This window comes from Wolffia australiana, chromosome 8 (genome assembly GCF_029677425.1).
Source record: "Wolffia australiana isolate 7733 chromosome 8, ASM2967742v1".
Taxonomy (NCBI): Eukaryota; Viridiplantae; Streptophyta; class Magnoliopsida; order Alismatales; family Araceae; genus Wolffia; species Wolffia australiana.
The window spans coordinates 10781914-10809199 of NC_135842.1; the positions used below are offsets into that span (position 1 = coordinate 10781914).

The following is a 27286-nucleotide window of genomic DNA, read 5'->3' on the forward strand; positions in this document are numbered from 1 at the left end:
GGAACAAAATCTAAAGGTGAATATTTTAGATAAATGGGGGTCTATTTAGATAGTCAATACCATGGAGGTAAAGATGGAACTACCCTCAAAATGTAATCACAAAACTGCTTTAGATCATTAGATAGTATGATTATTTCTCTTCCCTCCTCGATCTTCATCACGGATTGGCAACATGGCACATAATCCTCATGTTTCCCAAAGATTATGTAAAAAAATCCACATTTTAAATGAGTTTGAATTATGTGCTAACAGGTGCCGTTAATTTCAGAAAAAGCAGCAATGATTGGTTTATAAATGCCAGTTTAAGTCACACATCAGACTCATTCTACTATAATATACTTGAAAAGGTAATAACCTAAAAGTATTTATGGCGCTATTAATGCATTTTTTTCATCTTTAAACGGCGTTATGCCACCTGTATGGGAACATTTTAAAAAAATTAGGTGCATTCATTGAAAAATAAATTAATGAATTTTATCTGTCCGCCGCATGTCTCATACTTCAGTCGACATTTATTACTAAATAAATCTAATGCCATTTTACTAGCAACACATTCTCCTATGTAGAAATTAGAAAAAAAATTTGAGAAAGGAAATACAAGTCGTTGGCCTCAACCAATGATTGGTAGACACAAATCATTTGTCGTTACTATAGTGCACAAATGCAGACGTGACAGTAATTTTGTCGGTGGATGAAAAAATCGTCTCGTTTGGGAGTTTGGATAATTGACTGAAAGAAGAATCGTCCGCTGGTTTATAGATAGGATGATTATTTCATCCATGGACAAAATAACCATCCCGTCTGAGGCCTTGGACGGCAGACGGGATGGTTTCTGCATCGTGCGGGTGTCTTGTTGATGGCGCGATGCAGCCCGAGCCCTAGGAACGTCTTCGGAGACGCTACCAACGTCATTGACATCACCGCCGGCTCACATTCAATCTGCCCGGCATGCCAAGGCGATCGTGCGCACACCCGGATTCAGATATCCTGGGTAAATGGCGTATTGACCATTTTTGTTTCGTCATTTTCGTCTGTACCTTTGAGTCGTGTTTTCATCCATGTCGTCTTGCATTTCCCATCATCAGTTTTCATCTGCAATGGGGAGAGAAGCGTCGAGCTTAGCTGTCATTTTATCGCCCCCCAGCTTTCTCCACACAATTGCAGTTCTTTCCCTTGACTTTCTTTATTTTCTCTCTTTTTCTGTCTTGGTGTAGTGTGGGGGGGGAAGTCCATTCCAGCGGGCCTTAATCTTCTTTTCTTTTCTTTTCTTTTGACCACGAGGGGCCCATTCACGTCCTTCCCTATAAAAGGAAAGGATGGGTGCCCTAGTTCAGACGGAGTTGTTGTTTTTCTTGTGAAAGATCATTGTGTGAGAAGTTGAACAGGTCCCGATCAGCAGGAGGGGAAGATTGGAGGAAGAAGAATCAGCAGAAGAGGATCTAGAAGGAAGGAGGAAGGACGGTGTTCCTGGACGTCGCCTTACCCTCTCCCTCGTGGACCTCCCCCGCCACCGCCTGGTGCAACCGGGAGTTGATTGTCAGTCGTCGCCACGTCCCCGACGGTGGTTTTCTGCGCCACGGGAAGGTAGCATAATGGCTCTACGGCTCTCGATCCTGCCGACTCAGTGAAAGCTCCCACTGGCACTCGATCGCTCCTAGGTGTTCTCTCACCGACGTCGTCCTGCGGCCACCCGCCCTCACTCCCGGAACACGTCGGGCTTGATTGGGGGGGTGTTGACCCCCCCCCCCCTCCTCCTCCACCCCTGCACACTCTAGCCTTGGCTGTCACACCACGCCAGCTTCTCTTCCGGCGCCCCTCGCCACCAATATGATTCTCCCCGCTCGGATCAGTTGCACAACGCAGAAAGGATGATTCGCAGGCATCGACGGGGTATGTCTCCCCAGCCCGCCCGTCTCTTATTTTCTGTAGTGCACTTTCGAATTGCCTCCTCCGCACTCGGGTGAGATATAGGTGAGAGGGACATGTTGAGCGTGAACTACGTCTTGCTTGAGCGTCTGTTCTTGGTATGAGTCGGGTCCACCCGTCACGTGTGGGCAACATCCGGTGGAGCTACTCCGTTCGGCGCCATAGTTGTTCTCGTCCCTTCAGACGAGGCTCGAGAGGTCTACCCTTCCACCGCCGGGCAACTCCGTTAGTCCCGGGCGTCGGTATTCCTAGCTAGTCAGCACTTGCACGGACCAAATACCTCGCACACCGAACCATCACATTGGGTGACGACTGGACAACATCCTAGATGACATCAGGCATCCCTTGTATTTGGTAGAGAGTTCCAGCTTGAATTCGACACCTGCTATGCCACATGTCATATTCTGAGTGGCCTAATGCACTGCATCATCCTGGACGTGGGATGGGACGAGAATGGCTTGAACGGGACGGGATGTGGACGAAAATAGTTGGAACATGACGAACTCTGGACGGGATGATTCAGACGAACTTCTAAAAATATGGACCAGGACGATATTCGTCCCATCTCGTCCATCCCCTCGTTCTGGACGATCATGCACTATAGCCGTAGCCAATGATTGGCCGATGCAAATCCAAATGAATCAGATGTGAGATATGGCAGAGAGGATTAAATCAAACAAAATTCCTAAAAATATATCAACAAAATAAAAATTGGTTACATATTTTCTCACCTTTCTTGAATTATTTTAAAAATTGTTTTATTAGTTTCATTTTATTTCATTTAATTTCTAAAAAAATGTAAAATCCTAAAAAATATATTAATAAAATAAAGTTTCATTTTTTCAATATTTTTTCTATGTGGATTTGACACTTACTCGTTCTGTGCTAGTACCAAAATTCTAAAGAGTATTTTATATATAATTTATAGAAAATTATTAATAGTAAATATTTAAGCCCAATTTCTGGTTGATCATGAGCCCCAGGTATCATTTATATATATATGTGCTTGTAGAATTACTTCAGGGTATTTATGACCTAGGATGACCTCAAAGTCATTCATGTAGATGTCATATTTGAACCAAATGTCTGGATTATCTCAAACCCCATGCATCGTTAATATATATGTGCTCGAGGAATAACTTCAAGGTATTTGAGACCTAAAACGACCTCCAAATCTTTCATGTAGATGACAAGAAATTTAAGCTACCCAAGAAAAGTTCCAACTTGTCCGAAGCATCCTACATAAAACTTGAGATTTGGCCCAAAATCTTAGTTTGCCATTTCTCGTTGAAAAATCATATGATGCCAACATATTATCAATAAATATGCGCTTTTAGAATAACCTCAAGGTACTCAAAAATTAGAATCACGTAAAAAACACTCATGGAGGTGCCCAGAAATTCGAGCCACCCAAGACAAGGTCCCAAATTCCCTAAAATATGCTACATAAATACTTGAAATTGGCTTGGAATCATAGTTCTTTTATCATTTCACATGATGCCAATGTAAGCTTTTATCTACTTGCATAGTTCATTTGAATAAATTAAAAACCCTTAATGCATAAGTTTCAATCTCCCAAAATGCATTCATTTTAGGAATGTCTACCATGGAACTGTTTCAAGCTCCAAATCTTCCCTTCATCTAGTTTCATCCTTGTAAAATATCAAGGGAAGAAAACCAATACATTCACATCCTATCCCAAAGTTAAGACCATATTTAAATCAACAAAAAAAATAATATCTTTCTTGCCGCGGTACCATCACCGCCGAGGGGGAAGCGGTGACCGTAACACCCCGCAAAAGGTGGCAGCGAGATTTAGCCCTAAAATCTCTAGTAGAAATCTTCGATTCAGCAATTTCGATCTCGATCTCTACTTTCTGCAGTGATTTCTTCATCTTCCTCTGTAGATCAATCGCTCCGTTGCAGATCGACCTTCCACAGATTTCTTACTCGCTTCAATCGATCTACGGATTTTCCGAATCGCTTCCTCGATTCACAGATCTCCAAATCCCTAGAAGAAATCTCCGATTCAGCAATTTCGATCTCGATCTCTGCTTTCCAGCAGTGATTTCTTCATCTTCCTCTGAAGATCAACCTCTCCGTTGCAGATCGACCTTCCACAGATTTCTTCCTCGCTTCAATTGATCTCCAGATTCACCAAATTGATCATTCTCCGGCAATTTCCAGCGATTGATTCACCGATCGAGCAGTCTCTGAGTCGAGATCCGTTCTTCGCCGCTACCATGGCGGCGCCGGCGGCTGAAGTCGAAGCGGAGGCGGCCGCGGGGACGGCCTACGTCCCCGAAGACGACGATCTCGACTCCACCGAGGAAGAAGACGAAGAAGAACTAGAAGAAGAAGAAGAAGAATCCGACGAGGAGAAGAAGCCGGAACCAGCCCCGATCCAACCGCCCACAGACAACGGCGAGCGGAAGCGGCAGCGGATCGAGATCGCGGAGAAGAAACCAGCAGCGATCGCGGACGACTCCCGGCGATTGTTCCAGCGGCTCTTCTCCGACGAGGACGAGATCGCGATCTTGCAAGGCTTCCTGGACTTCAACTCCCAGCGAAGCGGCCATCACCACCACCACCACGACACCGCGCCCTTCTACGAGCAGATCAAGACCCGCCTGCAGCTCGATTTCAACAAGAACCAGCTCGTCGAGAAGCTCCGCAGATTGAAGAAGAAGTACCGCAACATCGCGAACAAGAAGGAGTACGCGTTCAAGACCCCCCACGAGCAGGCCACGTTCGATCTCTCGCGGCGGATTTGGGGGGCGAGCGTCTTCGCCAGAGACGACGAGGAAGAGGACGAGCCGCCGGCGGCGGCGCCGCCGCCGCCGGCGGAGCGCCGGCGGGGGAAGGCGAGGCCGCCGGCGGCGATGGCGGAGGCGGCGGCGTTGAAGGAGATGCTGTACAGCGCGGTGGGCGGGCCGCTCGGCCATCTCCAGCCCGTTCCTCTTGGGAACCCCGCCATGGACGACAAGTGGAGGAAGCAGCAGATTTTGGAGCTCGAAGTCTACTCCAAACGGATCGAACTCGTTCAGGATCAGGTCAAGATCATTCTCGAGGAGCTCCGCAAGGGTTGATTCTTGATTCGGTTTGATGCTCTCCATCTCTTCTGTATTTGTTTCTTTGGTTTTTTTTTTAATTTAGTGTATGATTTATTGCGGCTCTGATGTTTTTCTTGTTGTGTTTAGGGGATGTCTCAAGATGAATCTGAATGTTACGGAGTCAATTTATTGGGATCAGGATGAATCTGAATGTTACCGAGTCAATTTATTGGGATCAGGATGAATCTGAATGTTACGAAGTCAGTTTATTGGGATCAGGGTGAATCTGAATGTTACGGAGTCAATTTATTGGGATCAGGATGAATCTGAATGTTACGAAGTCAATTTGTTGGAATCTGAACGTGTTTTGATGGTATCAAGATGAATGCGAATGGTATGAGGTCAATTTATTAGGATCCGGAGTCTTGGGACCGACATGTTTTGATGGTCTCAAGATGAATCTGAATGTTACGAAGTTAATTTTTTGGGATCTGGAATCTTGGGACTGACGTGCTATGATGGTCTCAAGATGAATTTGAATGTTACAAAGTCAATTTACTTGGAGCCGGAGTCACGGAACTGACGTGTTTTGATGGTCTCAAGATGAATCTGAATGTCACGAAGTCAATCATTAGGATCCAAAGTCTTGGGACTGACATGTTTTGATGGTCTCAAGATGAATGTGAATGTTACTAAGTCAATTCATTTGGATCTGAAGTCATGGGACCGGCATGTCTTGATGGTCTCACCATTCCATTTGTGTCAAGATGAATGTGAATGTTACTAAGCCAATTCATTTGGATCTGAAGTCATGGGACCGACATGTTTTGATGGTCTCACCATTCCATTAGTGTCAAGATGAATGTGAATGTTACAAAGTCAATTCATTTGGATCGGGAGTCATGGGACCGACATGTTTTGATGGTCTCAAGATGAATCTGAATGTTACGAAGCCAATTTGTTTGGATCCGGAGTCTTGGGTCCGACGTGTTTTGATGGTCTCAAGATGAATCTGAATCTTACAAAGTCAATTCATTGGGATCCGAAGCGTTGGGACCGACTCGATTCGATGGCTTTCGTCCCGTCCTACGTCCCATTTTTTTTGGGTTGGCTGAAACCGTCGCGTAACCATCTGATCCAGAAACTTCTTAGCCAAAAAATAGGCCCACCTCATTCTGTCCTTCGCCAATGCATGCAGACGGGACGATTTTAAATCCCAAAATAAAAGACCGTCCCATCCTTCTGGTGGATGAATCTCCACGCAGTGTAGGTCGCGGCCTGGCTTTAGCGAAACCCAGAACTTAGACATGAAGTTTGGTCCTCTCTTGGTTCGGCCAGGTTGACTAGCTAATGTAAAAGCCAAAGTTAAATTAAAAGCTCCAAGTTAATATTAAAAGATTAACCTGCAATTTTGCTCATAGTTAACAATTTTTTTTCGCCCTTGTCGTTAACTTTCAAGATGCCCTTGTCGGATGACGTCCGATGACCGAGTGGAGCCAAGGCGAGCAAGGAAGCAGCATCTGACACAGACCACTTGCAGTGGAATCCTTGTATTGAGAGCCTTTTGTTTTCCAAGATGTAGTTTACAGATTAGTTTATAATACATTATTCCTTGTACAGAAAGTCCACGTCGAGAGAGTTGATGTTTGGACTTTTCTTCTTAGACTTTGGCGTTGACTAGACGAAGAGCAAATCAGAACAAACTTTAGGTAAGGTTTAGATCTTTGCTAAAAAGCAGAGTGGGACCGGCACAGACCACCCCTAATCAAGTGAAGTTTGCAGGTGAGGACAGGGAAGGAATTTAATGTTGTTTGAGCAAATAAAAACAGAGAGGGAAATGATGGATCAGTAAAGCTGGAATTTTTCCTTGGTTTTCTGGAATACCTCTTCGGCAATGATGGCGCCGGTGCCGTCGGCTTTCTTGATCTCCAGCTGAGCCTTTTGGTAGAAGCCGGTGCCGCGTAGCGCGTCGGCGATGAAGTCGTCGAAGCCAATGGCTATGGCGGCCTCCGCCTTGGCGCCATACACCAGCCTCTGCCCACAAAAAAATTAATTTTTTTTTCACAAAAAAAAATTAGAACTAGACATGGTTGTTCTGTTCTGTTAGTTTGAAATGCACAAAATAATCACACCGGGCCTTTGTTCTTTGTTCTGTTCTTTTTTTTCCCAAAAGCGAACAAAATTCACACATTCGCCCAAAATTAGACTAAAATTCGCACAAGCGAACAAAAGAACGGCACACGGGTCTGTGTGATGTTTTGTTCGAATTCGTTTTTGTTCTGTTCTGAAAACCGAACAATTCGCACAAAAAGAACAGAACGACCGCGTCTAATTTAGAACCTATCTGAAAAAATCCCAAAGATCAAATAAAAACCTTGATTCTGGAGAGATGGATGGCTCCGAAGCACATCGGGCAGGGCTCACAGGAGGCATAGATCTCGCAGTCGGAGAGCTCAATCTGGCCTAGTTTCTTGCATGCCTTTGGATTAAAGAAGAAACAATAAAAAATTCACACGGAATTGAGAATTTAGTTGTGATTTTTTTACCACAGCTGAACTGGAGAATTTATGAGACAGATAGAAAATGTGTAAATTTCTTGAGACTTGAGGTTTTTTTTATCAAATTTTCACTTCTCCTTAACGGAAGAATAGGTAGGACAAATAAAAGTTGAGAGATTTTTTAGATTTATGATATTTATTGCGATTTAGAAGAGCAAGAAATGAGGAATGTTCTTTGGGATTGAAATTCTCTTGAACAAGATGCGATTTTTATGCCTCCTGAACGATAGATTCGACGGGAAAAGCAGAAAACGGGAAACTCTCAAGGGATTTGAGATTTTTACTATGATTTAATCTCTCTTGGATAGAATAAATGATGAGACAGACAGAAAAAAATGGGGAATTTTTTGGTGCGATTTAGTCTCTCAAACACGAGAGCAGATGAGTCGAACAGAAAACAAGGAATTTTATTGAAATTTTGATGGGATCTTTACTTTTCTTGAACATGAAAATAGACGAGTCGAACAGAAAAGGTTGGATTCTCGGCAGATGAGGATTTTTATCGCGATGAAAAAGAGGAATTTTCTCGAGATGCGGGCATCTGTTGCGATTTTACTTCTCTTTTGCAGGAGAATCATCCATAAAACGAAGGAAAATGAGGAATGTTCGAGCGATTCGGGAAATTTTCGTTGCGATTCGTACCTCTCTGATCGCTGTCACTTCGGCGTGAGCTGTGGGATCGGTGTTTTTCAAGACCATATTGTGGCAGCTGACGACGATTTCGTCGTTACGGACGACTACAGCGCCGAACGGCCCTCCATCTCCGACTTCGACGCCGTGATAAGCTTCTCCGACGGCCTCGGACAGGAATTTGTGATCACGATCGAGCACAGCTGCGAAAGGAATGAATCAGATTCAAGTTTGAGGAGCAATTTGATCCGAAAATTCTATTTTTTTGTTACCTTCGTGATGCCCCGGGAATGCGGACGCGACGGAGATTGTCCCGGCCTTGGATTCCACCACTGCGATGATTTTTGTTCGATTACAGAGAAGAAGATTATGATAATTGATTTTGATGTTCTAGTTCATACGATGGATAATTGGAAATCTTCGGTTTTTTTATGGTTTCTGAATCCTGTGTCGTAGAGAAAATCTTTCGGGAATCTTGGAGAAAGAACTAAAGGATGGAGAATAAAGAATGTGTCTGATTTGGTAGGCCAGTTCTGCTGTGGCCAAGGATTCCGAGATCTGGTATGATATCTCGAGTAAAGTGAGAAATGTGGATACAATTTGCGACAATATCTCGATACAATTGTAGACGTCGGAACTCTAGTTCTAATTTCTGATGCAAGTTCCGTGGATGAAACAAAATGCGTCGGATCTGAATGCCAGATCCGCTACGGCATTCGGTCAACGACATCTCTTCGGCCAAGGATTCCGGATCTGGTCAGAAATCTCGAGTGGAAAGAAGAATTCGGCACGAATTTCCTGCTCTGATTCAAATCCTATCAGAGTTCGTGTCGATTGGCGACTGCTTTCTCCAATTACAGATCATTCTCGATGAAAATCGACAGGAATGATGGATGAAACCCTAGCGAGCCGATCAACGAATCCAGATCGGTTGCAACAATCGAGCACCGGAAAATTCTGCAGGAATGGCGCGGAAATCGAAGTCGGAACAGAAGCAGCTGCAAAAGCGAATGGAACGAGAAAAAGATCGGGAAACGGAATTCCGAAAGGACAACGCGAACATGCAGAATGATTGCTGATCAGCGAACGAGATCAGAACGTAGATCGAAGCAAGAACGAAGCGAAGAAGAAGGAGATAAATTCAAGCGAGCACCTAAGGCCTCCTCCATTATCGACAAATTTCAGACGATCTTCACAACTAGGATTCTCCTCTCCTCTCTGTTCTTCCGCTGCTCTTCTCAGCACCGAGAAGTTCGCTGGAACTGGCAGCCCGAAGAAGATGAAGACGATGAACAAGGAAAGAGAAGTGCCGTGCGGTTTAAATCCTCCCGCATACCATAAGAGAGAGAGATAGGTAGATAGAGATTCAGACATAGATTAAGAGAGAGAGATGGACATAGATAGTTGTAGAGAGTTATTGAGAGAGAGATGAAGGTAGAGAGTTAGAGAGAGATGAAGTTAGAGTTTTATAGAGAGATGAAGACAGAGTTATAGAGAGAGATGAAGACAGAGTTATAGAGAGAGATGAAGACAGAGTTATAGAGAGCGAGCTGAAGATAGAGAGTTGTAGAGAGAGAGATGGAGATAGAGAGTTATAGTGAGAGAGATGAAGATAGAGGGTTGCAGTGAGAGAGATGAATATAGTGAGTTATAGAGAGATGATGAGAGTTATGGAGAGATGACGATAGAGAGTTATAGAGAGATGACGATAGAGAGTTATAGAGAGATGATGAGAGTTATGTAGAGATGACGGTAGAGATTTTTAGAGAGAAAAAGGAGGACAGAGAGTTTTAGAAAGACAAATGAAGATAGAGAGATACAGAAACAGGTGGAGATAGAGAGTTCACTAGAGAGAGAAAGATGATCGAGAGATTAAGATAGTGCTAGAGCGAGAGAGACGAAGATCAAGAGTAAGAGAGAGAGAGATTAATGAAGATGGAGAGTTAGAGAGAGAGATGCAGATCGAGAATTATAGAGAGATAGATAGAGATAGATGAAGATAGAGAAAGGGAGAGGTCCAGGTATTCCCACGAATGGGGGAAGGGAATCCATTCGACAGCCACGAAAACTCGAACCATTGCGCCACGTCATCCATCATCCCCTTTCTCTCTCTACCTTTTGCGCTTTACCCCCTTTCCGTTAAATCTTTTGCAACGGCCCCACTCCAACGGCCACAAATCTGACGGCTAAGACTTCGCCAGATCGGACGGCGGCGATGTAACCGACCGAGTCCTATACCGTTTCGCGGAGGGGACGAGACGGGACGAGCGTAGGACGGACGAGGTGACGCTGGGTCGCGTCACTCATATGAAATTCCTAGTTACATAGACTACAAAAATAATAACATATATATGTACGCTCAGATGTCGCGTCATCCGTTCAAAGAAAATTAGTTCAATTTATATCAAATGCTATAAAGTAGATATATGTACATTGCCCTTTGTTGGATGTTGCTTCATTCATCTCATCCACAATTATTGGATGCATGGCTGATGAAAGAGATCATAAATGGCTTAATGTCATCTATCCCATATCATTGCACCCTGTGCGGCAAATAAATCATTTATTTTTTATAAGATTTCCAGTTAATATTGACTTCAAAGTTAGTGTCTCATATGAAGCACATCATCCATCTTATTCACTATCATTGGATGAAAGACTGCTGACATAGTATATGAATGCATTAATGCCGGCCATTCCATAGCATCATGTTGGCTCATGTCACCATGTCATCCATGAATGAACCTGACAAGCATGCCACAATTGTTCTACTATCATTATGCTATGCTCTTATTGGATTAGATGCTTCCGTCCATGTGTTTTGACCAATATCTGTTGATGGATATGTAAACATGTGTTCCCCTATTCCCAAGTAATTAAATACTATAATGTTACTTAATAAGACAAGGCAATTATACTTCATGGTGTGCGGAAATATTGGAAGCATTATCCACCAAGAACAAGACTGATTTAAAGAAACGCTCTTACTAGGGTGATGGGCACAAGTCTTTGCCCTATTTGACTACTTTCATACCATTTGGCAGGTGAACGATTCTCTAAATAAAGCTTTGTGGGAAAACCTAAAAAGTAATTGCGGTGGTTACACACTTTGAGATGACTGTTCATAATTTATTTGTTTTACAATTTGCATAAATAAGGAATATACTGTACAACATTGTCAAATTCTTCCTATCGATCCTCTCCCTCACAGTAACAGTGCATCATGGTCAATTAAGTGAGCACTCAACCCACCATCATGTCCTCTCTAAGTCTAGGTAAAGTTATTCAAGTCCAATAGTAACTTCTGCTCTCCAAGTTGCATGAACAGTCTTATGCACCAACTTTACCATGTCTTTATTCATTCTCTACTATTTCTATATAGGATTCTACCAAAAATTCCAGAGCTAATATTTCTCTTTATAATATTCTAATTCTAAAATTTCAAAGTTTTCGTTTCATCCAGCATATGGGTGCCAGCAGGTTAATATGTACTTAAGGGCATCTCTTTACAATGTATCATCCATTTCATCTTCTTGTTATTTGTCTTTGTAAAACACAATACAAATTGTGACTCATGGTGGGATGTGACACTTTGGCCTGGACATCACCTTACTAGACGCCTTATTTGTTCCTAAACTTCTTTTGGGGCTATGACTGATAAGAATGATGACATGTTATTCACTCATTCCCAAATTTTTTTCAAGAGTATTATTCCCAAAAGATGATTGGTACGGCTGAAAAAGTGTGATATATATTATCTTTTCCCCAGTATGGATTTCCCTTCATTGTATTAAAATCATATCCATACTTATTGGTGCATGTGTCATGCACCACATGGCACAATCATCTTGGCCATCCTCCCAAATCAGTAGTGTAAACATATGGGATCCAACTGAATGTATCAGGCAGCACCTTGTCCCATCCATGCCATGTATACTATTAGACTAAAAGAAAAAGGCTGCATTTTCCTGTTATAGGGAATATTTCTGATAATCTCTTTGCTATTACTCATTTCTGATCATCTTTAAGAGGATATATTATGTGACTAGCAATGTAGGTCATTGTTATTTTCTCATCATCGTCAACAGTGCCACACGCTTCATGTGGACTTTCTTATGAGGAAAAAACCTCATTACCAATACATCATAGTAGCTTTTATTTCTCTCGTGAACACGTAATTTATAGTGAAGGTTAAACATTTTAGTTTGGATAATGCAAATGAACTCCAGTTCAGGGATTCTTCTGCCGCACATTGATTTTCATGCATGAAGAATCCCTTGAACAATTATGTCATTCAAGACAAGCACCTTTACTTATTAAATGTGTCTTGAGTATTATTATTTCAAGAAAATATCATGCTCAAGTCATGGTTTGAGTTTGTACTAATGAACACAGTATGGTTGGGGTTTTCACCCTATTTTTAACATTATTAAATGTGCCATCACATTCTTGGGTGATCATACACCATTTGTGAATTATATAAAACACTATGGACTACTCCATACTTGCGGTTGGATGCTTGGCCTTGGTATCCATGATACAAGGGAATATCATAATCTCAATTTTAGGGTTTTAACTCGTCGTTGGTAATTGAGATTATCCAATAAATATATACTAGTACTTAGGAAAATTTAGATAGTGACAAGAAAGATCCTCTCCACGGGGAACGATGATTAAGGATTCAACTTTCTTACTATAGTGATTATCAAAATGCAAAGAGATAAATACAAAAAGATAATTGGTGAGATAGTGATTTTGATGTCCGACGTCGTTCGTGGTGTCGTCCGACGGGTAATAACTTACGGAGATGTAACTACATGATGAGGTGAATCCTAGGTGGATGTACGTGCAGGCCCCCGACCCGTGGGGGATTCGCCGAGCTCCAGGATCCGGATGGAAGAACGGTGACAGTGACGGTGACCTTCCATGCCTCGTCGGAGCGACGATGGTGACTACGGTGTTGAACGGAAGAATTATGTTGGCGCTCGTACATAACGGACGGGCTCGTCTCGTACTAAAGAACTCACTTGTATCATAGTTTCGTCGATATATTCTCTCACCTATTCTAATCCGAGTGTGGTGGAGTGCAGCCAAAAATATACTATAAGACGTAATATAACTGACGAGCAAGGGAAACGGCATACCTCGTAGGTGGAGGCATTCGTCGTCAATGTCTTCGTCGGTGCGAGGGACTGGTCTGGGGAGAGGAGGGGGAAACATGCCAGGGTAGCACGGAGCGGCTCGACAGTCGGCGTAGGCACATTGCTGGAGCGGATGTCGAAGAGCTGAGACGTAGAGAGGTGTGTGGTGGTGACTCAGATTGGCTGTTCGGCCGAACTCGATGGGCGTGACCTTAAGGCGGGTCGGCGACAGAGTCAAGCGGCAGATACATGCAGAGAACGAAGGCTCAAGGCGAAGGAGATGCAATGGTGCTTCAAGCGGTGCGATCGGAGAGGGGCACACAGAGCATGCAATGCACAAACAGCAACGCCACGGGACTAAGACACGTTGTCGACTTCCGGGTGCAACCAAAGTGTCACGGACAACACGAACGCCGCAATACAAATATCAGTTGAATTCTCAGCGATCATGCACGCCATGAAGACGATCAATGGGGAAGGTCACCTTGGACCTCAAATGACCGTATGTCCAGCACAAAGATGCAAGCTGAGTCAACCAAATATCCACGGCTAGGGATTGACAGCCGCAGTTGCGCTCAATGAGAGGACGCGCGAGGGAGATCCGACACTCGAAAGAGAGGGTGGGTGTGGGTCAACCCTGATACAGGACGTACGCCCAGGACGTCGTCCCGTCGTCACCGAGTATGATGGCTCGACGACGATAAAGGATATGTATCGAAAGTGACAATGTGTCGTCCGACGATACCCTAACGGGTATGTAACTACGGGGATGAATGCCCTACATGTCGTACGTGCAGGCTCCGACTTGAGGGAGGCGCCGAGCTCCAAGCTTGGACGGGAGTCGCCGGGTGACGGCAACGGGGGCCACTCGACCCCGTCAGAGAGACGTAGGCGACTACGGCCGAACGGACTCAGTCCGTAGGGCTCGCACGTGACGGACAAACTCGTCCGCACCGCTAAGACACTCAAGTTCGTAGTTTTTTCTCTCGTTCTACCACACTCACCAACCTAGCCCGAGCGCGGTGGAGTTGAAACGAAAATAAACTGCAAGGAATAAATAGACGAGCGTCGGAGAAATGCAGCGTACCTCGGCAGCGAGCTCGAAGTGCAGTATTCGGCGGCGGCGATGTCGGGCGGGTTGGGTGATGGCGCGGAGAGGTCACGGCGGCTCGGCGAACAGCGGCGGTGCCAGAGCGGCTGGCAAAGTTCGGTCGTCGAGGTCTAGGCGTCGGAGCGCCTATCTAGCGGAGTGGTGGTGACGCGCGGACGGCGCGGAGCGGTGGGACGACGGCGCGAACACGGCGGCGATGTGGCCGCGATCGGGTGATGGCGGTCACGGTGGGCGCAGCACGGGCAACGGCTCGGCGTGGGGGGGGAGTGGAGCGGCGGCACGGCGGTGCAGCGGTAGGCGGTGGCGCACAGGCGGCGCGGTGGCGCGTGGCGGTGCGCGAGTAACGCGCGGCGGGCGCCGCAGCGGCGCCGCGGACGCAGCGCGCAGGCGGCTCGCGATCGGCGGCGGCACGCGGGGCGGCGCTCGAACGGCGGCGGCACTCGGAGCGGCGGCGCGAGCGCTGACTGCGTGAGGGGCGGCGCACGACGGCGGCGGCGGCGACCCTCCTCCTTCCTCTCCTTCCTCTTCCTCCTTCCCTCTTCTTCCTCTTCTTTCTGTTCTTCTCACACGAGGAATTGAGACCCACAACCTGTTTGATAAAATGCATTACTGAAAGAAAATGGGTCTAAACCCTTAGGGCGCCCACTCTTTCCCTTATAAGGGGGGAAAGATGGGCCCCAAGTGGGCCAAATGGGTCTGTCTTGGGGGGCCCTTGTAAATGGGCTCCCCTTACACACTAAGGTCGAAAATAAAAGGGGAAAGTAGAGGGAAATAGGGGGGAAAATGGGGACGGGGTCAAGGGGTAGGCAGAGGTTCACCCCCTTGATGGTCAAAAACTACGGATGAAAACACGACGAAACACAACGAAAATGACACGAACTAAAACACGCGAGAAGGCGGATGCAGCGGAGCGATGGTGGGTGTTGACGTCGAGGGCGCGCTGTGCGGTTGACGCCGATGACGATATTTGATGGCGTGCGCCATCAAACCCCATACAAACTCTTGTGAGTCAACATAGGGTTGGTGGGCCCGGCAGAGATGCCCGTTTCAAGCGACGATGATTCCGGTCAGGTGGCCTTCAACACCTCAGCGATGATGTACATGCAGTAGAGGTGTCGCTTGATGGTGAAACTGCAAGCAGATCCCGAGTCAGTGTCGTTGACACGCACAGGTGGTCAATCTGACACTGTGTAGATGATCTACACGAGGGATACAAGCCGTCATGCACCAAGGTGGAGTGCTGTCAGCGCCGACTCCGAGTGTGGTCTTGACCATCGCTGCTTTGACCATGCAATTGGAGAAGGGGAAGACGACGTTCCCTTTATTCCCCTTTCCCTATTTCCTTCTTCCTCCTTTCCTTCCATCACTATTTCCCTCTCTTCTTCTTCCTCTATTCTTCTTCTTCTTCCTAATTGTTCCTACATGAGATCTTAACACAGAAAATAACTTCCACGACTGCTCCAGATCTGAATCTGGGGATGCCCAACATGGCCTTATATAGGGCCATGATGGGCCCCTTTTACACATGGTTCAACAAGGGGCCCAAAAAGGGAACCCCTTTTACAACAAAACAACAACAAAATAAAATACTGGACATTAATGACACGAAGATAAACGACGGTGCAAAAGACGACGATACGGATGTGACACTATGAGAACAAACATGGTAAAATGAGGAATCGAACAAGCACAAACCGATGAAGATCAAAACGTGAGAATTACGAACATGCTTTAACCCGGGCATCTTCGTTAACGCTTTGGCATGCTGGTTGGGCTGGACGCGGACCAACGGGAATGTTGATGACGCCGAGGGTAGCTCTAAAACGTCTTCTTCGTGGCGGGTTGTCGTGCTCCATCAGATTTTTAGTTCAATATTGTGAATAGTTATAAATTAAACTTGAAGTTAGCAAAGAAAAGAAGAAATGAAATTAAGATGACGCAAAGCGTTATGTGAGTGAAGTAGAGAACATGTCGGATATGATAATGATCAAGTGCATGAACAGAATGATGATAGAGAGATGAGATTATGGGGATGTAAATAGGTGGTATGATAGTAGAATCTGATTAAGCTATTGACAATGCCCAGAAAGAGCAACGTAAGGCAAAGACACTTATCTTAGATCCTTACATTCCACTAGGATCACTGCAATTTACGACTGCCGGTAAGCTCTCCCTCTTCTCTAATGCTTCTTCCCATACACACAACACACCAAGAACACATATGATGGATCTCAAGATGAATTTCATAATGGTCCAGGCCTCTATTTGTAGGCCAGAGGGTACGGATAGAGATAGGAGGTTAGATGAAGCAATGTTGAAAATTTCAGCTTAATCGGATTTGTGGATCTTCAGATATCACAGTTTGAATTTGGAGAAATCCTGCACTTGATTTTTTCCCCTCTCCTTATCATCGCTGCTAACGCATCCTCTTTTTCCGTTTCGGTTGATTTGTCAAATCATTGAGATTCCTAGTCCTCTCGTCTTCTGTGCTCATGCGTTTTGGATTAGCCAAGTGTACCTACAAGGGAAAAATAAAAGGGTATAACTGTATTTTAATTCAATATAAAATTAATATCTTTTGTCGCAGCAGATGTGGAGGCGCATCAATGTGCACCATGTCAGCCATTTGCTCTTTTTTATCCAATAAAAAGGTGACATGTGAGTGCCCCATGTACACGTGGCACAATGTGGTGCTGACACGTCATCAACTATCATTGTTGACCATTCTAAGGAGAGAGATGGAGAAGAGAAATATTAATATTTTAATTAGATCTTTATTGAGGAAAAAACAGTTCTTTTTTCTGATTCATCTACGTCACCCGAGGCAGGAAAAGACAAAAAGAGATTTCATTAGCCATTCAATGTAATCATGGCATCTCTAATTGGGATGCCATAACTGCTTAGTTAGCTGATTGAATGATGCCAATCATTAACTGAGCTCAATGATTGCTGGTTGCCAATCATTATACTCAATCTTGATTCATCATCATTCAATCCGTCAAACAGCGACGCGTGGTGATAAGCTCGATTTTGGTGGTTATTTAACAGTTAAGTGTGTGAGGATTGAGCCTAGCAACAACATTTATAACCTCACAGCCTTAGGGCAAGTAAGGGTCGATCCACAGGGAGCAAGGAAAACGATATTGATTCTCTCCTTCTTATCAGTTTATCTCAGAAAATATATGGTTCAGTCTTTTTAATCAAAAATATTATCTTGAGTAGAATTCTTTAATTTCCTCAGAAAGAGTTCATAAAATAATTTTCTTGATACGAAACAACTTCTCCTTCCAAATCATGCATAAAAACTAACAAGATATTTCAGTTCACCATTCTACAGGCCCATGCCTGTAAGTTTGGCAAATCACCAAACAGTTGGTGGGCGAGCCTGCAGTTGTTTCTGCGCACGGCCTAGCTGGGTGCAGAGACACCTGCAGGGCATTCTTGCTCTGCAAGAACCCACGCAGGTGCAGCTGCGTGTGGCAGTTGCGGCGTGCGGCGCAACTGCGCCGCGCGACTTCTTCTTTGCGCGCGCTACTGCCGGCGTGGTCGCTAGCAGCGTGCGCTGCTGGCGGCTTGGCTGCCCGCGGCAAGCGCTGATGGCTGCCTTTGGTTGCTAGCAGCGTCCGCTGCTGGCGGCCTGGCTGCCCGCAGCGAGCGCTGTTGGCGGCCTTAGGTCGTTGGCAGTAGGTGCTGCTGCCGACTGGACTGCTAGCGCCCTAGGTGACTGGCAGCTTGGGTTGCTGGAAGCTTGGGTTGCTGGAAGCCTAGGGTGCTCCCTGGGTTGCTGGCTACCTGGTCTGCTGATGGCTGGAAATTTCAAGAGAATGTGCAGTAGATAATGGACGATTTGAGGAGAAACAAAAGGGAAAACGAATTCAACAGCAAACAATTTGAACTTAAACTAAAACAAGAACAATCTGGTCTGGATTTGACTGAGAAGCACTGGGTGACTCTCAGTCCCAAATTCGATTGTCTAGAAGGGAGGAGAAGAAAATGCTGAAACTAGATCAATCACACCTCCTCGTGTCACTTCCTCTCGGCAAGGCGGTGATCTTCTTGGTCTAGCTATGCCTCAGCTTGTCTTCCTCCCTGCTCCAATGCTCAGCAGCTCTTGGAGGGTCTGCAGAAAACCTTCTTCTCCAAGCCCTAGCTTCCTTAGAGAAAATTCTGGACAACCCAAAGTGATCTCTCAAGAGAGTATTTATAGGTTTCTCTTAACACATGCCCAGGGGCATTTTCGGAATTTTCTTCTTCTTTGAGATTTCGCCAGCTCCTGTTGATCCTTGATGTCCTCCTTGGTTGTCTTAACCTGTTTCTGAACTTACTAACCAAAAAATGTCAAATATAATCCACTTGATTCGAAGAATCAAGTGGGGTTAGTAATTTTATGAAATAATGCATATGCATGACAACTCACATGAATTAACTAGATATCCTTGATGCTTTAATGCTTAAAAGTCTAAATATTTGATGACTTATTGAGAGTCATCAAACACCCCCCAACTTAGATCATTACTAGTCCCTTAGTAATGAACTGCAAGTGAGAATAAATGATGATCTCTAGTTGACTTTCGACTTTTGATAACTTTGACTCATGCTCGTTTCAAGGAGTGTCTTCACCAATTGAACTTGACCAACTTAGGAGAAAACTTAGGATCTATTTCAGCCCTTCTACCTCAACTAAGTGCACTTCTGATTTACGGAGTACATATAGTAAATACATAGTATATGGAGTAAGGTTGAGTCAACACCCCAAGCGCACTACTGAACGAGGCGTAGAGAGCGGTGCTAGTGCTAGCTCAATACTATGGCTATAGTAGCATCGGCTCAAACACATGGGAGACAACTTTTCCACCTTTATTTTCACTAACATTTGCTGCTTGTTTGTCATGTATCTCTTCTTTCCTTTAAAATTGGTGTGGACGAGTGGGATCCGAGTGTAATTGGGATATATATACTCGCTCCACGCCTAAAAAAAATGAAAAACACTCCACTTTATAAATAAAAACCCCCTGGGTGGCGTGCATGGCACGGATGGATCGGTCTGCGGGCACAACCCTAGGGTTGGCCGTACCCGGCACCGTGTTTTTTGCCATTAAAAAAAAAACAACAATATTTGTAAAAATTTCCACTTAAAACACTCTATAATTAATATAGGGGCAAGTAAGGGGTCGATCCACAGGGAGGCCAAATTTTAATTTCAGAATTTTTCTCAAGCTAGGAATGAGGGAAATGAGTTTAAAGTGAGAAATATAATTTCTGGAATTTTCCTGGATTTTTAGTTAATTTATATAATTTCCTATGATTTAAATTGAAGCAGAAATACAAAGAAAAACACTAAAAGTATTTTCCACATTTCCAATTTTAATCAACACCAGTAATCTAAAATATTTTTTTAAGAATATTATGGAATTTAATTTACACCAAAAACCACAAGAAATATTAAAAACAAGAGTTAGGAATTTTTAAAGAATTTTTTAGATGTTAAAATCACTAGAAATTGATTATACTAATTTTATAGATTTTTTGGAATATTTAAATGCATAAAATATTTTATCTTAATTTTTCTTATTTTTCCTGATTTTTAATGTATATTTTTAAATGCCATAAACACAAAAATTACCTACTACGGCAATTGCCGGGAGCAGCGGCGGCAGAGCGGCGGTGGAGTGTGCTTTGGGCTTTCGGGTTGGCGGGTCTGATCTTGCCCGTTTAGGAAACCTATTGGGTCAGCCCAATTGGGTTAGTCCAATGGGGTCAGCCCAATTGGGTGAGCCGAATGGGTTCAACCCGAATGGGTCAGCCCAATTGGGCTTGGCTCAATAGGGTCAGTACTTAGCCGATTTGGCTAACTCTTGCACAGGGAACTCCTGTGACCTACGGTCCCGCGGGCTGCCCGTGCACAGACCAGTGGGCAGAGAGGTGTCCCTGCCGCACAAGCGCTGCATGGCACCGCGCAATAGTACACATTGGCGGGGACAAGGGGGGGGAATGAGTTTTTTAAATGATAAAACTGTTTTTTTAATGGGATTTTTTTTGGGATTTTAAATGGAAATGATAGAAGATCTAGGGTGAGATAGGAAGATTTTAGAGAGAGGAATAAATGAGTTTAGAGGGAGAAAATGACTGAAATGAAGAGATAAAGAGAAAATGAAGGGAGAGTGTAGGAGTTTGAGATGGAATTTCAAGGTGTAAATGAAGGATATTTTTTATGAATTTTGAGGGAATTAAGTTCTAGAGAGAGAAAGAATCAATTCTAGAGAGAAAGTAGGCAAAATGAGTGTTTATACATAGGAATAATTGCCTCTTGGCGCAATTGGGCTTGGCGCGTTTTCTGTTATCTTTATTGCAATTTTGCCTCTTTTTCTCCATGGGTTGTGAGCTTCTCCTTGTGATAGTCAGCTTCATTCTTGTAAGGCTTTTGAGAGCCCAATGGGCAGGTCAGGTAGTGGCCGATCTTCCTCAGGTTTCTCTTTCGAAGGTCCATGACTCCACTTGATCCTTTCAAGCCCCTTTGTAGAATCACTAAGCTCCCAAACATTCTCCAATTCCCTTAGAATTGTGTCTTCTCATTCCTGTAAATTCCTGCACATTTGGAACTATAAAATACTCATCAGTAATCAAATTGATTGACTTCACAGAAGTCAATGAAATTAGTGAAAAATAACCACAACGTGAAAAATTGGAGTGCATAAATATTTGTTTAATTCAAGTATTAACATGATAAATTCTATATTAATAATACCATAGTCATCTACAATGTTTCTAAATATCCATGAATTTATCATGTTATTTAATATCAATGTACAAATTATTGTCCTCTTCATAAACAGAAAAAATACCTAATCCTAGAGAAATATGAGGATCCAAGTTGAGGAAGAGGCCCCTAGGGCCTTAAGGCACAATTTTCAGCATTTTATGAGCTTAGATCCACATTTTCTCTATCATCCCCAGCCATTTTCTCTACTATTCATCTCTTTTTCCTCACTTTCGATCGATCCACTCCATGGCATCTTATTTATATATAATCAACCATATTCTCTTTTCAAACCTCATATTGGCTAAAGTTTCATAAAAATCGATCTGTTTTTCCATCAAAATCTCATTCCATCATGGACCGATGCTTCTCACTTGTACGTCATGTGAGCTCACTGCCCACAATCATATGCGTAATGCTGTATTTTGACACCTGCTTATCAACCAAGGACTTGGTCAAAGGTCTTTGATTTTATGTTGTCTTCTCTAGGTTTGAAAGATCCATGAACCTTGTGATCTCCCTAACTTGGCCACCCATAACTGTGTGCACCAACGGTTGGCGTGACACTTGCTGCAGCCACCTATCAGTCATGAAATAGTTATTTACTTTATTTAGTTAAAATATTAAATATATTTTAAAATACTATTACAAATTATTCGTCCTATAAATTCATCAATACCACAGTTTTCTCATAAAAATCATGAAAAAATTATTATAATAATGTATTTCTGATTTGTAATAGTAGTCTAACCGTTTATAAAATTTGAAATGTTAATTAAAATTATAAATTAATTAAATTGTATTTATTCATATTTTCTCCTTTTTATTGTATATAAATCATATATATATATTAAAATATATTAAATACAAAATACTAAAATTTATTTCTCACTCCTAGACCTATATGTACCCTTTCTGAGCCCAGGAAAAATTAATAAATTATAATATGACCTGCTTGTGATTGACTCCTATACCTGAAATAGATTAGGTACTGTCTGCATACATATTATTCTTATCCTAAATTAAAAAAGGCATAAAAATCATAAATTTTTATTAATCAATGAGAACGAACATGCTTATCAGATTAGAAATTCAGCAATATTGTGGCCCAATATCACATTACTTATCCTATCCCAGCCTTTGAGGGATATATTAATCTATCTTGTGACAATCAAGACTATTGAACATATATTTTATATTGGAATACATAAAGAAGGGGGAGATATTTGCTTTGCTTGAGTCAAACTCAATATGGTAGTTTATAAAAAGGAAAGTTTCGCATAGGATGCAGGTCGATATACAAAGAGAAGTATACTCCATATTACTAAGTTCAGAAGTACACTGCTCTCTTCGTAGCTGAAGGATACCACGATGAGAAGGAATCAAGTTTTTAGACCTTATCTCTAGTGGCTAAAATGACTATGATCAGGCTTATCCTCACCATTTTAGTTGTGCAAAATTGCATCTATTCCAACTTGATATCAATGCTGCATTCTTTAATGATGATCTTGACAAGGAGGTATAAAAGGAAGTACCCTTGGCAATGATCTGACACATGCATCCAATATGAGTTTGAATCTGTGTTGTCTCCCACATATCCAACAATGGGCTGCATCAAGCATCTCAGTAGTCAAACTCAAAACTATCATTATATCTAGGATTCATTCAATCAAAATAAAGCTACTCATTCATTGAGAGAACAAATGGCTTGATGCGGAACAACGGGTCAATTGGGCAGATGAAATGCAAATGAATGCTGATGCTAATGCAACAATATAATCAATGAGAAGTACAAACACGCCGTCAAAGGGCACTGGCAACCACTAAGTCATGGCACGAGAGGCACGAGAAAGCCACCAGGTTCCCAATGACCCGACCATCGGGTTGAAGACTGACAGTGTGAGCATGGCTGCTGCCGCTAATGCATACACCCTCGACAAGTCCAACAAGGAACATAGAGATAGAAACCCTTGCTCTCAGAGTGATATCCCTATCTACCTCTAACCTAACCCTAGCGGTGGAGACGGGTTTGAGAGGTATTGACGGAGATAAAGAACAAATAAATAGTAAGATATGTGAGTGTACCAGACCAAATGCGACCAAGTCGTCCATGACAATGACAACAAGAACTGAACTACGGCTCATCTGTGATGTGGATGGTAGCGGAGTGGGCGGCGATGGCGCATGAGGTGCGCAGGCTGATGTACGCGGCAGCACAAACAACACAACTATCATTGGTGGTTGCGCGGACAAATTGTGGCTTGAGGATGGACGCAAGTGACAGTAAGGCAGCACGGTAGGCAAGGCATCAATCAAGACTATAGAGGAGACAGTGACGGTGGCAGTGGTGATTGCACGAACAGCTTCCGCATCGGTGGCATCGGCAGTGGTAGAGGCGTAGTGAGGTAGCGATAACACACTGCAGTAGATCAGCGCGAGCTGAATGGACAAGTTGGCGTGGTGCAGGTCAAACAGCGTAGGATGCGGCACGTGAACGGGTGTGCGCATGCGGCGTGCAGAACTACGGTGGTGAAAGCATACGACATGGGTGGTGCGTGACTTGGGTGGCATGGCAGTGGCAATGCCAAGCAGCAGAGCGGGGAGGCGTGCGGCCAGGGCAGAGCATGGCGCTACAGCAGTGGTGGCACGTGGCAGGGCCGCAGTCGCAACAAACATGACACATGGCGAGTGCGTTGTAGGGCTAACACGATGTGGGGTGAGCGTGGGCGAGTGCGGGCTGAGCAAGGGGTGAGCGTGAGTCGAGCGCAGACTGAGGCAGCGCGAGCCACCTTGGCATTGGGTGAGCGTTGACTGAGGCGGTGTGGGCGAGCTCGGCGCGGGTGATCGCAGTCATAGCCGAGGATAGGCAGGGTGATGACACGATCACGATGACGACGGCTGTGGCTGGCACGGCAGCACAGATTAGGGTTTCAACAAGGTGCCAAGTCATGGTGGCATTTTCATAAATATGTGGAAAGATAAAGAAAACAATAAAAATAAAAAGAAAACAAAATTTTTTCTCCCCCAATGAGGGATACCCCCCCCCTCGCCCCTTAGAAATAAAGGATAAAGGCCCACATGTTGGGTCCTATGGGCCTCTCTAGAAACGAGAGGTCCACACATAGGCCCACACACATACTAAAATATGGGCCAGACACAAGGCCCGACCATACGAACACGTAGGCCCACATACAAAGCCTTCAAAACAAAAAAGAAACCATAAGAACATGAACGAAGATAACATCAACCCCCCGAGACCTGTTGACTAGGTCGAATACTGGAAGGCCAGGTCTCTCCTTCAGCCCATGCCCCTCGAGCTAACTGAGAGCGGTCTTCAGTGCTAGTTTGTCCCCATCATGACTCCATAATAGGTTTCCTTGTCCATGTGGATGTCATAAACATTTATGGATCTAGTCTATCTATGATGCATTTGAAAAATGATTACTTAATATCCAAATTCAAACTTGAGGACCTCGGACCAGTTAGATACTTCTTGGGATCGGAGATCGCTCAATCTCAATTTTGGATTATCCTATGAAAGCATAATAATTTACAACTACTTGATGATTTGGACTTTTTGGAGCCAAGCTGAGTAAAATTCCTATGTATCCAAGGTAATAAATATATTAAGACACATTATAGAATTTTATTAAACTAGCTGCCTTTATTTAAACATGCAATGGATGACTAATGTATTTTAAAAAATCTTGCTCATATATTACTTATTTTTTTAAGAAGGATAGGAGAGATAAAAAAAAATCGGTAACCCTCCCAAAAATATTACTTTTATTGTGAACAAGCTTACCCACAAAATGGATAAGTGAGTTGATGTGCACTGATAACACCCTAAATTTGGTTTTTATTTCAAGCAACTTCACACAATTTTATGCATTTAATGAGATTAAAAGGGGTTGTTATCATATATTTACACGAAATTAATGTTTTCAAGTGATTTCTGTTTTTCCCCTAATTTTCTGTTAATTTTATGAATTTTTAGGGATTTATTTGAACTTGAAATAATTATTTTTAAATGAAAATGGCAGGTTTAATATTTAATTTCGAGGTTAATTAGTATGGGATGAATTTCTGAATTTTCTAGAATTTTCTGGAATTTTTAAGGATTTTTAAGATTTTATTGGAATTTTCTGCAATTTATTTGAGGAAGAAATAAATTTTTAATGAGGAAAAAGATATATTTATGAGGGAAAAATGAGAGTTAAAGTAATTTTCAAATTTCGGGGGAGCTTTCTTAAATTGGTGTTGCAATTACGCCCTTAAAAACAGCTCTCGATTGTGCGTGCAGGTGTAAATATATTATTTAAATAGTTACAGGGTTTTATTGCAATACATCAGTAATTTTTAATGATTTTATGAGAAGGAGGAGAGAGAGAGAGAATAGGATATATATGTAAATTTTTTTGGGCAGCGTCCTTTTGCATGTCTGCATTAAATGAGGGACTTGATTGCAAAATTCCAGGCCACTGTCTCTGGGAGGTAAGCTCACCTCCTGTGCTATGTATGCTAAGTGCATGCACGGAAGGTGACGTGGCATCTTATGAATGGCTTACGTTATAAAAAACATAGAGGTACATGCAAATCACTAAGTATTATATCGTTTTTATTATTATTTTCTTTATTTTTGATTCCAGGCCAAGGGGTATGTGGCGCAATGAGAATGAACCCGGCGCTTGAAGTTCAAAAGTCGTCAGCCAATGAGAAATCGACATGTCATTGTGTGTTATAAAAGAAAATAATTAAATAAATAGATTTAAATCCAATGGTTAAAATCGGTTTAAATTCATTTGTTCATTACTTTTGATCCTGAGGTCCGATTGAGATGATTTTTTATGGATTTGCTCGTCTTGATCCCCTCTTTCTATCTGTATGTTGGATTATTCAGATCAATCATATATTGATAGATAAAAATTAATTACTAAATGGGGGTAAAATGGTGATTTTCACCATGTAACCTAAGTATAAAAGCTGGATTTTGAGAGGGGGAGCTCATTCCTAATGGTGCGCTATCACAGCTGTAAGACTGAGAGGAGCTCCAGCTTGGATCAACCTATTTGGTACTTTTTCCTTCTTTGTATTTGAATTGGTTGTGTATTTTGGATGATGTTAGTTTAATTTCTTGATTGTTTTTCGTGATTCTGGTCTAAAATTCTAAATCGCTTGGCTTGAGTGGCATGTACAAGCACTTACTAGGATTGAGACGAGAAATTGAGAGATTTACCTAGCTATTCCAAGTGCACATTATGCCAAAAATATAAAAAATTCAATTTCTAGGAGATTAAATTCTCCTTTTTATTATCCAATAGAGTAGTTATGTTTGAATTATCAAGCCTACAAAACCAACCAAAACAAATCAAAATTTTCTCCTCTCAGCCTCTCTAATTGACCCCTTTGACCCTTTTCTTTGGATCAAAGAAGCCAATTTAGAGCCCCATATTCTTCTATTCCTCTCATCTCTCCTTCCTCCCTTTCTAAATTTCTCATTTAATCAGGGTGATTTGATCTTCATTGAAGATCAAATTAACTTTAATTAGTGTCAAATTATTTAATTAGATCATCAATTGATTTAACTTACTAGCTTCCCTTGGATGATACCCTTTACTTATTAATACACATCTTAAGTAGGGTTTTTATAAATTTTTTTGTATAAGCTGAAATTGACAACGATAAGGGATTAAAATTTAGTAAAACTTACCCCTATATTTGGCTTATCATGCACTTACATACACCCTATCATGTTGCCTAGTACATTAAACCTGATCGAAATATATGTGGCTAGCAAGCCAATCACACATTCCACATCTCGTTCTATTTCATTAATAGAACATATTCATTATAGTGCACGTGTGATGTTTATAATGAAGTCTATGAATATATGATCAGACCTAGTGAATTATCATGAGATCGTAATACGGAGATCACTAGTCATTAAGCATGTGCCCTAAATATTCCTATTTAGAGGATACACAAGTACGACATTGAAGTATCTAGATATAATAACACTATATACCCTCGTATGATGACTATGGCCGGTCTTGTAGCCATTAGTGTGGAGACGATAAGGATAGATAGTGGGTGCTCTTTAGTGGAAAGAG

The 27286-nt window shown here is 42.8% G+C and overlaps 2 protein-coding genes across 3 annotated transcripts; one reads left to right on the plus strand and one right to left on the minus strand.

Annotated features, from left to right (window-relative positions):
* The first annotated feature begins 3743 nt into the window (after positions 1-3743).
* Positions 3744-6602, plus strand: LOC144706299 (putative transcription factor At5g28040). Of its 2 annotated transcripts, none has more exons than XM_078579184.1 (2): positions 3744-5026; positions 6439-6602. In XM_078579184.1, exon 1 carries the CDS (start codon positions 4170-4172, stop codon positions 5013-5015), a length of 846 nt encoding a protein of 281 aa, XP_078435310.1. In that variant the 5' UTR covers positions 3744-4169; the 3' UTR covers positions 5016-5026; positions 6439-6602. The 2 variants fall into 2 exon arrangements, with proteins under 2 accessions (XP_078435310.1, XP_078435309.1); XM_078579183.1 differs by lacking the exon at positions 6439-6602 and adding an exon at positions 5127-5334.
* An 81-nt stretch (positions 6603-6683) lies between these two features.
* LOC144706301 (Cytidine/deoxycytidylate deaminase family protein) lies at positions 6684-9481 on the minus strand. The gene is made up of 5 exons (XM_078579185.1): positions 9321-9481; positions 8440-8499; positions 8180-8370; positions 7354-7458; positions 6684-7013 (listed from the first exon to the last, which is right to left on the minus strand). Exons 1-5 carry the CDS (start codon positions 9334-9336, stop codon positions 6825-6827), a joined length of 561 nt encoding a protein of 186 aa, XP_078435311.1. The 5' UTR covers positions 9337-9481; the 3' UTR covers positions 6684-6824.
* Between the last annotated feature and the right edge of the window lie 17805 nt (positions 9482-27286).